General features: G+C 41.1%; 3 protein-coding genes across 4 annotated transcripts in view; 2 read left to right on the forward strand and 1 right to left on the reverse strand.

Moving 5' to 3' along the window:
* The window catches only part of RB195_005426 (uncharacterized protein), a gene marked incomplete at both ends in the record, with an annotated part of 32,240 nt that extends 23,214 nt beyond the window's left edge, over positions 1–9,026 (reverse strand). Inside the window, 3 exons of one of the 2 annotated variants that reach the window (XM_064177915.1) lie at positions 5,803–5,877; positions 5,947–6,054; positions 8,979–9,026. In XM_064177915.1, coding sequence (XP_064035013.1) covers positions 5,803–5,877; positions 5,947–6,054; positions 8,979–9,026 — 231 coding nt within the window. Of the gene's footprint in view, positions 1–5,802; positions 5,878–5,946; positions 6,055–8,978 lie in introns of those variants that run through there. The other variant, XM_064177916.1, reaches the window with a different exon arrangement.
* Positions 8,275–9,128, forward strand: RB195_005427 (uncharacterized protein; the record flags this gene model as incomplete). The annotated part of the gene is made up of 3 exons (XM_064177917.1): positions 8,275–8,378; positions 8,969–9,031; positions 9,095–9,128. 3 exons carry the CDS (start codon positions 8,275–8,277, stop codon positions 9,126–9,128), a joined length of 201 nt encoding a protein of 66 aa, XP_064035015.1.
* Positions 9,129–9,147: 19 nt separating this feature from the next.
* RB195_005428 (uncharacterized protein) lies at positions 9,148–11,489 on the forward strand (the record flags this gene model as incomplete). The annotated part of the gene is made up of 3 exons (XM_013436829.2): positions 9,148–9,222; positions 11,151–11,276; positions 11,358–11,489. The coding sequence occupies 3 exons, from the start codon at positions 9,148–9,150 to the stop codon at positions 11,487–11,489; spliced, it is 333 nt and encodes a 110-aa protein (XP_013292283.2).
* Between the last annotated feature and the right edge of the window lie 89 nt (positions 11,490–11,578).

Below are 11,578 nucleotides of genomic sequence, written 5' to 3' on the forward strand. Positions count from 1 at the left end.
TCGAAGAGAAGCGCTGTAGAGAGTCAGTAAATGTGCTTACGAGTAGACATTACTAAGCAGTGGAACCAAATAGACAGCACAACGTTAGTCGATGCCAGACGAATTTTATTTCCCACGTTCGACTCTCCTACGACACTCGCACTCTTGTTTTGTTCCTTGTGCAATCGGCGCTTCATTCGCATTTAGCACACACATTGACGCGAATCATAAATCGCCGGTGTTGTTTCTCGGACGGAGCCCAGGCTCAGCACCGATATATGCCCATCAGACGTCAGTTCACTTATTCGGTCCCCGGTCTGCGCCCTCTATGCTAGTTGTGGTGTATCGTCAACGCAGTCTCACGGCCGGCCCGCTTCCCATTCTTTCAACCCCTTTCAATCGCATACACAGGCGGTGTCAGACGGACGCGGTATCGACGAAAGAGTGTGCACCAGACATACGTACGAGGCCTCGCAAATACGTCAGACACGCAGGAAACAGTTATTTGCATTCGCTCGCAGCCGTCCCGGCCACCATCGATTGCCGCGCAATTCGCGCTCCACTGTTGTCTGGATTCTCTGGCTTGGCACGCGGTATTTCGCGCGGGCAGCTGCTGCTCACTCCCTCCGCCACACGCACACTGCACAACCTGTCACGGATGCGCGGCGATAAAAGTGCGCCTACAGGACGGCGCATACCTCACGTATTCACGTTCTCCTACAACGAACGAGATACGTTGCCTTCACCGCCACCTTCGGCAACGTGCAAGCTGGGAAAGCCTTCAGTGTAGCGCGGTGCGGTGTGTGAGAAGAAAGATGACAGCACTTTGTAAAACACGTTTCCTGCTACGGAGTGGGTATGCCAGTGCACCACACGCACAGCGAACAGACAATTCCGTAATGATTTTGAGTGCTTTCGTGTACACACGCAAAGACTGACGAAGTTGCAAAAAAAAAACTTGCACTTTTGCGTGCCCGCGCCATCCAAGTGCACATGCGCTTTGTGATGTGACGCGACTGTGTGTGTGTTGCAGGCACCAACGAACGCTAGCACTCTTCAAACACTTGCTGATAGCTTGTTCCTACGACGAGCTCCCATGCTTAGATAGCGGGAAAAGCTCGTAAAAAAATTCCGACGGATATTGGAGAAGTCTCTGTATGTTACTAGATTTGAAGAAACGAGTAAGAAAATATTCCAGAGGTTAACTAACGAACTCAATCAACAGTTTTGCGAAGGGTAAATCTCTTAATTAAAAAAATTACTTTTCAGTGTTAATTGTTACAAGTCTTTCAATGACCTCTACATTCTGGAATTACTAGGTATAAGTAAGGAAATGATAAAATACTAGGGATCAGCAAAAGAAAACACAAAATAACAAGGCTACTCAGAAGATAACCTCGTTTCAATGTGTAACCTTGCCAATTTCTTCTATAAAGATAAAGTTAATAGTCCTCAGAGGAACAAACAATAACTATTTGCCTGTAGCCAGCTTTGCAAAAGAAGAAATTTGAAACTTTTCTGAACAGCAATTTTGTTTTGTGAGAACACAGATGCACATTCTAGGCGAAAATGTATCTGTAGTAAAATGTGAGATTATACGGTGCAGAAAACGACACCGATGCACCAATTCAATGCATTTGTGTTATTAAGCAGCTCGAGCAGTTCCTTTCAACTAGTTTGACCCACCCTCACAGTTGATTTAACTATCAAAAACAATAAAAAATGTTCTCATTCTTGCACGCACGACAATAAAAAATCGATGGGAAAACTTTGAAAAACCATAAAACAAATAAATGAACTTTTCTTAGCCAAAGGATGGAGTATTAATGCTACTGTTTGCAATGAACCACGCCGAGCCTCTAGGAATTATGACGCAACAAAGCGAAAACTATACGCGGATGATGAGATCGCATTGCTGCCGAATGCTCCGAGCCAAGGCGACCAGAGAGGGATTCCCCGGTGCGCAATTTAATCACGTCATTTCACTAGACGACGAAGTAAGGCAGTGAGAGAAACGAGAGACAAAGAGACAACAGATCGTGGACCACACCAGACTACGTACATAAACACCCGTTCGCATGTCTCGTGCAATCACTGATCACAGTTTTCTTCGGGTGGTCCATGTGAACGTGACATGGAATGCGCCAATACGACACATACTCTAACCAGTTGCATGGCTAAAATACCCGTCAAATGATGAGTTGTCGACAATTTGATGGCGTAATCCATCATCACCTTATGTCTTGCACCGCCTACATCTTCGAAGCACATGCGTATTATAAATATTTCCGCGTTCAATGCACTCATGTCTAAAACATTTGAAAAATTTGTGGGGCTCAAGACAATAGATTTTACTTATGATGCACTCTCCTCCTCTTCTCTGAATTCAATCAATTCTTTGGTCTTTTAAAAAAAGATTTGTATCAAATGTATCTGTCTCCATTTGTGTGACTTCTACTGCGCCCACTAAAATCACAGAAAAAAAAACGAATTTACAGTGCCAAGTTCTTGAAATGAGGGGAAATTTGCAGTCAGTCTTTGTCCAATTCCATCTAAATGCTTAAATATTCCGAAGTCACACAACAGATTTTAAAAACGTCATTCGCTAACCATCCTTCTCTATCTATTTCGCGGGAAAAAAACTCAAAAAAAAGTTCTATCTTTCTCTTTGAAACTCTCTAGCACATTTCAAGTTAAAAAAGAGTGTATTTTGAACAATGTGCATGCTATCAAGTTGAACATATGAGCGGAAAAGTGTCCAGAATTACCGGTATCAATGAAAAAAATCCCATATTGCGATGCGATGCAATGTCAAGGCCATAGAGCCGTCTCTTTTCCCACAAACTGTCGAGCACTCTCACTTCATATATGATCATTGAGCGACACTGCTAGGAATTCGGAAACTTTAAAAAGACGCTTTTTATTAACGCGAGTGCGTCCTTAATCGTCAGGCACCGATAAACGAACCTTGAACCTTCCCGCATTTTCCCACGATATTACTCATTCTCTTGAATTACGTAGTGCGAGTGTGTGTATGTATCGTAGGGTATAATCGTAGATGACAGCAAGTGATAAATGCGACAAGTCGCGTGGACACATCATCGCTTATTGCGGACGACGACTGTATAGTGACGTCATTGAAATATCAAAGGCCCACAGATAATCGGTGGTCGACAATTAGCTTCCTGTGTGTGCCAAAAATCACAGCTGTTCATAAGGAAAAAACGGTGACACATAACACATTTCGATTAGTGTGTGGAGTTTTGTTAGACACCGAAAGTAAATGCTCTTCACACGAGAACCGCGCTGTTATAGAAGAGTTCATATTGCACAACATCTCTCCTAGATATGTACTAATAGAAGGTGCTAGGAAGAGTGACACTTTACACACCATAAATGAATGCTAGAAGAAGTCGAAACTAGTCTTCGTATACAAAGAATTGAGCGACAAGGTCAAAGAACAATTACGGGGAATTCGGCAGGCTTCACTGACATCAAATTGAATGCATGCGTACTGCATGTTTACTAGCGCAATACTACGCTTTTCAATTGCATACCAAAAATCTAAATAATCCAAGTCAGAAGAAAAATGTAATTCAAAGTTTACATAATTTGTTCAAGCCTAATTTCTTAGAGTAGAATCACAATCAATAAAAGTGCAAGTTATAGCAAGATCTAAGTTACAATAAATTTGAAAAAAAAAATTCCCCATCAGATTCTGTTCAGATCACCAAAACAGTTTTATGATTAATAGGCAAAGGTCAACAAAGTTATTCAAGAAAATTTTTAAATTCGTGTTAAAACACGTTCATTCGTTGTTTTTTCTTGTTCAACTTGTATTAACAAAACGAAACAAAAGTGGTAAGAGGCAGTTGCAACATCACTTTTCATGTTATCATACACACTTCTCATTTATCGTTCTTTCGTACTATCACATTTTTCCACTTCTTCAATTTATATTGGCCTGTTGAGCATACTGCAGCAAGCTTCGATGATTTCCACATCCATTTTTTTTCATAGTGAGATTATCTGTATAAAAGGTGTCAACGCAGAAGATAAAAGCAAGTGAGCAGTATTTCTCTAGAATTCAAAGCCTTTCGAAGCGTAGTTAAGGTATGCCAAACAAACTTTGTTTTGATTCGTTCTTAAAAGCTGTAACCAACTAATTATACAAGACCTGATGGGGAGAAACAACTGCGAAAAAAATAGTAACTAACCTATGGATCAGCGCGGAGATGAGTTCAGTATTCGAGGAGTGCTTTATCATACTCTTCATATTGTTTCGCTATAGGTTACAAAAATGGAAATTACTCATTTGCATATATGAGCGCGCTGTAAGTTAGATCAGCAGTTAGTTGGATCTCGCATTTGGGACTTTACACATCTCTTAAAATAAAAATATGGTCACTCGACTTCCTAATTCTATTCTTTTCCTTCTAAAAACAAGATATCCTTCAAAATGTTGTAAAATGTCTTCCACTGCAATGCTTCCACTTCGATCTCTGTTAGACCATTTCATTTATTCTCTACACAGGTCTGCTGGTAATGTAATGCAGCTGATTCTTCAAATGGTTAACGGGAATAGGGCAGTCGTCGGTCTGTGCATTTTGACGCATCAGACTCTCTGACATCACTCACCGATGACGGAACACCCCAGAGGATAGATCAAAGACCACGTGAGTAAGATATTTTCGCTGCTGTGACGATGATGAGCGACGTTTTTAATGTTTACGAGACTCGCAAATGTGCTTCTCTGTACGTGTATCTATGTCGATCTGCATGTTTGTGCCCTAAAATTGCAACGGGGCTGTAACTTTGCAACAACAATGTCCACAAGACCACAAATAATCTGCACGTGGGAAATCGGGAGGAGACAATAACAGCATTCAGTAACAGCACACGCTCGCAGAGCACACGCTCCTGCGAACTACAGAGTGCAAACAAACACTCGGACACAACCACCGTCGGTCACAACAACATGTGAACTGATACTTGCCAAGTGGTCGGTAAGGTACGAAAAATATCTCTTTATCGGAAAAGGCTGAATTTCCACTGCAATCCGGCTGCAAGCTTTTTTTTCAAAATAATTTTTCCTCTAATACACCTTCCACACATTATCATCAGTCAACATTAGAGTTCAACTTGCTACGTGCATATGTCCCCAACTGACTCATCCACCTTTTTTCGTCACCACATGCAGCATAACTACTATTATCAACATGTTTTATAGCAAGGGGGAACATGTTGTCTCCCCACCAGTGTCACCCTCTCTAGAGACCAATTCACTAACAACCGTGAAAAAGTTATGGCTATTTGCTTGGTTCCTTGGTATGCGGGACATAATTTCCACTTTTTCAGCAAGCGAGCCAACGTGAAGGGATTCTAGAGAACAAAATGTGATAGTTAACACGTTGCAAGTTCCGCGCAACGAAGTAGAAACAATTTATGGAACTTCAAGTTCAATAGGACAGTCTCACTGTTCCACTCCTTGCAGTACGCTTTGCTATCGTGCGTCACTAATCACTCTTCTTAAAAATCTCCAAACCACAATACAAACACTACATAACTTCAACGAAAAGTAGTACTACAATCGAAGTGGTAGGTTTTCGAGCTACTACCTTAGGGCTTTCCCTTCTTTCTGTACAACTACACACTAATATGCTTCGAAAATATCTAAGCTAGCTATTTTCTCCTATTCAAATAAAGAAGCTAAGAAGTTGTGCTGTCAACATATCATAATAAACTCTCGATAATACAGAAAACGCCCTATTAAAGTGGCCTAGACATAAATCAAAGAACCAGAGTTCTATTACTAATACATACCTGCTGTAAACCCGCATCTCCTCCAACAGAAGACTTATTGCTAAGCAAGTTGTTCAATGTTGGGGTAGGAAAGTTCTGAAGAAAAGTTCATTGAGGACTGAATTAGACTTATGAAACAAATGCGCACTCGGTTTAATTCGTTACCTGTCCAGATCCGTCTGGTGGCGGTGGTCCATCTCCAGTGGACATATCCTTTTTAATAGTTGAATAATGAAAAACAGTTCCAATACGAGAGCATACAAGATCACTACTCTGAAAGAACTCTTGCAAATCGTAGATAATTGACGCTTCGAATGTGTGACAACGAAAGGGCGTGAGAACTCCGAACAACACAACTAAGCGCTTGAGAACCAGAGAAACTGGAACATTAGTACGTGAGCATTACTAGAGCACGCAAATCATTTCGCAGCTTCTTGTATTTAAATTGGTCTCGCAAGTGCAAAGTAAAAGCATATGTATGTAAATATGTATGAATACAATGCAGAATAGAGAAAACACCAAAAATTGATGGCATATAAAATCCAATATTTAATGTTGACGCTGTTTAGAAAAAGGTGAATCCACAGAAATTCTTCGTATGAACAGTCTGCACACGAGTTGTAAAATGTTGCCACGCAGATTCTTTGCATAATAAATCAAAATCAACAAGAAAGCGGCTATGTTCTCTTTTTCCTTTGTAAATACGGACCAGATTTTTTTTTCGTTCCTAGGAAGGAAGATCACTTTGAGCTAACTATTGTCTTCGCATTAGACTCATACATACGAAACCATGAAAAGAAAAAAGGATCAACGCCAATGTAATTTCTGAATAGGTGTAATTACAAAATCCGTGCCATCTTTCCAAACGTGCGTTTGCGTACTATTTTTTCTTGTAATATAAAATATGTACACTTTTGTTCAACGTCACTCTGCGGTCCACACTAACATATGTTCATAGATCACTATTTATATAGACAGAAAGTTAAAGATTCTTAGAAATGTGTAAGTTTAACAAATAACGAAGATGGTAGAAGGTGTAAACTGTAGAGCATGCACACAGTATACTCTTACAGAAACCAATTGAAGAAATTACACGATTGTAAGAACGGATCGCCACTCTGCACTTACCGTTCTTCCTAGTCCAAGAAAGTAGCTGCACACTCCTATAGGGGAAAATATAATTGGCGAGGTGGGGAGGGGCAGGAGCTTTTTTTTCTCTTCGTAACTTTAGCTTAGATGTCATAGATCCTCTAAGACCAATGCTTAGGTTTTAGGGACTCGATTGATTTAGTTAATTATTTCAATTACTTCCAAAAAATAAGAACGCGATTGAGCGTGATCCACACCTTCAACTTTAACGACAGAATCCATTGACTAGGAATTCGAAATGAAACGCTTCAGCTGAGTTCACATTCGAGCATTCTGGAGAAATAGAGAAGAAATTTCTCAGGTAATTTAGTGGGTCCGCTACCGTGGTGTGCGGAATGATATATTGATCAAGGTGGCCGATGTTCACCTTACGCAGGCATTTACAGCTACAGACATCGAAATAATAAGTACAAATATAAATCTTGTATATAAGCTTCAGCTAGGAATTGACATCTTCTATTTTCATCAAGAAAACATCTGCCGTAATCCGCTTGGATGTATTTTTCAGTGATCAGCGCTCCAAGAAGTTTGTATGAGCGATTAGATGCTGTACGCAGCAAACATATCAATAAACTCATCGTTTAGCAAATTCTTCATGCACTACTTCCGCTGATTCCTTTACCCTAAGCAACAAATGTGAGCTTAATCAAGAATCCAGCTAATTTCTACGACGAAGATAACATTGATCGCTGTAATAGGATCCTCGATTCTAATAAGCTGCACTGAAGTTTCTGCTGTAAGGTGGATGTGCGTATAATGAAAAGTTCCTCATTTACTAAATGGTTGATGTTTTCAGCGTTAATAGGGTGTATGAGGAGTTCTGAGACATCTAGCATGTTATAACAACACCTTCGAACCGAACCTGCTTCATCTGATCGCCTTCACTATGTGCTTTCCGGCAAAAATTAAAAAAAAATGCAAGCACAAAGGACACGAAAACAATAATAATTTCTTTAGAAAGGGAATGAAAACACTAAATGAGCTTAAAATAATGAGGTGAGTTATTCCTCCAGCTGTAGCCGCATTCAATATAACATCCATTAGTGTTTACCTGCCGAAGAAACCAAAAGCGGGATATGTGCAGATGTTTCAGTGGAATCGTATTGCACTATGAACACTTCGCTTTGCTAAACACATGTCAAAGATCGGTGTTCCGAGCGATGTGCAGCTTTTTTGGGAGAGTTAAGTGGCGGCTAATTAGTGAGTCAAGGAAGCGAGTCGAATATTGCAATGGAGATGAAGCGTGAGAAAAGCGAAAGAAAGCGCGGGAGTCGTTTTTCTGTTCGAATAATCGGCGCTTGCGGCGTGTCTGATGGCCAGCGCGTTTATAAGTGTACGGATAACATGCAAACGGAACGGAACACAAACTGGGCGAGAGAGACGTCAACCGAAGGTCCCGTGTTGAAAAGAAACACAGATGTGTCTATCGATGATGACGATGTGTATGAGTAAAACATAACTTGGAAAAGAGAGACAAAACTCTCTCCGGGGTGGGGCGCTAGGGAGAGAGAGAGCGGTGGTTCGCTGCTAGCCCCGGCCACAGTGGGGGCGCGCTGTCGCTTGGCCCCACCCACATATTGATCGCTGCGAAGGCCTAAGCCCCAATCGGCCACCCGGACCGGGTCATCGCTGCCCGTACGGGGGATCCACGTGCGTTGCTCCGAGTCGCACGGGCACCGAGCAGTTGGAGCAGTTTCAGGTTTTCCTGCGTTTCCGGCTGGTCACTATCTTCAATAACAGATTTGTAGTTTGTTCGCATCTCATTATTGCCGTCGCTGAGGCGTCGCGCAGCCGCGACGCGCCGCTACGTGCTGAGCGGGCCGGGACGCGCTCACTCTCGGCGCAGACTCCTGCCGCGGCCTTCCGCGCGCCACACAAACAAAGACACGCCGAGGCCTTATCGCGTTCTGGCCGCGTCTGCGTGTCCGCCGCCGAGCGCGGGCCGCTCCGCTCTCTGCGAAATTGCGTTTGCGCGCTCTCGGACCGCACGTTCCCTCCGCGCTCTCTAACCAACGAAAGTGTGGCAATTTATTTCAAGTCACGATTACTTCGACACCTGCGTCTCGTGCTCTCTCGCCGCCCTCGTCAAAACCCATCGCCTGTGAGCAATAAATACGAACACGATGCGTTGTATTTTTCTGCGAAAAAATTTTCACGATTTCAGATCATTTCACGAGCATACGACTCGTAGACGTTGAACACACGTTCATGTTGTAGATGGCGTCGTTTCTAACCGATTTGCCTAGTTCAAATCCAGCTCACTTCTCTCAACTTCCCGACAAAGAATTGAAGGTGCGTTCCCATATTGTATTGCCGGTGTACTACTTTAAGGATAATTGGACAAGGCTATTCTGATGTCCCTTGTAAACTCTAGAATTAGTTTTAACTTTAAAGTGGCAAGAAATTGCCACTATCAGGTTATAAGGTAAATACTGCTAACTTTGAAAACTAGCTGGGGTAGGGTACTTCTAGGGCTTACCTTAGAAGAATGTGATGAAGAAACATTCATTTAAGAAATCCAGAAACCGCTAGAAGAAATGCGTGACGTCTAGTTAAAAAAGTATTATTTTGGCTTCCACCCTTAAAATTCCTTTCTTAAGTGCCCTTAGGTTATCCTCTCTACTACCGCGAAGCTCTCGGCTTGAACTGCGTATTTTGAAGTCATTACTTTGCTGTTCCAAATATTGCGTTGCTTCATGACTTTTGGACTAGCTGTTCAGTAGAAAATGTGAACTATCATTTAGGTGGTCTCCCTGCCTGAGTAACTTTTGTTTTCACAAAACTCTTTAGTTATTGGTCATATGCAGATAGTTTCATTTGAATGAGGAAAGAAATCACGTTCTTTTTTTAATAAGCTGAAAATGTTTTGAGAGATAAAATTGTATTCTATGTGTTCCCACCGCTTTACCATGATTCCACTATGTAGTAATCAAGTTTTCGATTATTTCAGTTGAAAAACCGAGAACTGGCCTATTTTTGATTTGCTGGAACAATAACAGCGAAAAATGTGTAATCAAAGAATGGTCAAATGAATTATTTTTCTCTTATTCTGTCTGAGGATTAAACTGCCATAATCAGATTCAAGTATGCTGTGAAATTCTGTTTGACTTTATCTGAGTAATTTAATGCCTACAGGAACCTTTTCTTGACTTATTGGCCAGGTTTAGGATCCCTTTTTTCAAATTCTTTTTTACATGATAGAATTTGAGGTTGAGACATTGATATGCGGTTATTTTCATTATTAAATTCATATTTGAGAACTTTTGGTTAACATGAAATCTTGATGCTCTTTGCTAGCACAATGAAATCATACGAATTCTTGAAAATCGGAAATAATTTGTCTGTTTTAGTCCTTTCACTCTGTCTCTTCTTAGTTATTTTTGTTATTCTCTTGATCTCACCATCTTCCGATCTCGTCTTCGGATTGTGTTTTTTCTGGGGTATGCGAATAGATCACAAAAATAGTCTCTGCTCATTGTCTGTGTGTTATTTTCCCATTAATTTTGACTCCTTTTTCTTTTACTTGCCATCCTTCAGTTGCAAATGTAGCGGAGTTATTTCACTGTGAACTAATGGCTAACGATTATATGATGTTCTATAGAAAAGAAAAAGATTAGGAAGTAATTTAGCAGAAAAATATGAACGCTACTGACTCATGCTTGCACGCTTACAAATTACTTTCCATTGCCGTGAACATTCGATGAAGCTAACAAACATCGAAATTTGATCTCAGAAGATGGAAGTTCCGTTTTCTTTATATGACAACTGATTACTCTTTCATTTCCTCTTTTTTTTTTTGGTTTTTTTTTTCTTTCGCTTGTTTTTTGGGTGTGGTTGACCACTGATAGGGTTCACATTCAAGTTTTGTTGAGCAGTTTTTAGCAACTCTTCTGACTTTCGTTTCCAGCAACGATTTAGTCAGTGAAACCACAAATGACCCTTAACATAAGAATTTACATAAGGGTCGTCCTTATTTCTCAAAGAAAGAACAAAAGAAGTGTCTTGGGATTTGTAGGCGGCAGTACTTTGTTAGAATTAGCGGTCATGACCTGCACAATGTAGCTCACGTGCTTTCTCTGTCAACCAGGTTTCCCTATCTCAACCTGTACCTCAATTTCTTTAGATTGCGATTACAACGTTTCATATAACTACTTTTCATGTTTCATTCAGCTCTGGGAGAACAGTACGAGAGTTGTCAATACAGACGTAATTATGTTAAGGTGCACGATGGCTCAAAGACTGCGAAGATTGCCTACCACGTACCACGTCGTGACGATGAGAAATTGATTACTAACGATAAAAAACCATATATACTCAGGTTCTTAGAAAGGCAATGGGCTGTTAGGGTGAGTCGTCACTCGTATTTCTCTTGCTAAGTTCAGCTACATGATTTGCTCGGTTAAGAGAGGGTTCGTATGTGAATTTAGGCGGAGGAGGAGCGTGAGGGCCGCATCGAATCCTCTAAGTCTAAGAAAAAGAAGAAGGTGGAAGTCAAGAAGCGTGCGAGCACTGACGTACCTTCCACTTCATCTGACCCCAAGACTAGGAGATTGAGTTGAGTTGGGCACCGGTAGGATAGTGAATTCAGACGGGTACAGAAATGACGTGTTTGAACTTTTTATAACCAGTAATGTTTACTTACTAAATA

The sequence above is a fragment of the Necator americanus genome, chromosome I, assembly GCF_031761385.1.
Source record: "Necator americanus strain Aroian chromosome I, whole genome shotgun sequence".
NCBI lineage: Eukaryota > Metazoa > Nematoda > Chromadorea > Rhabditida > Ancylostomatidae > Necator > Necator americanus.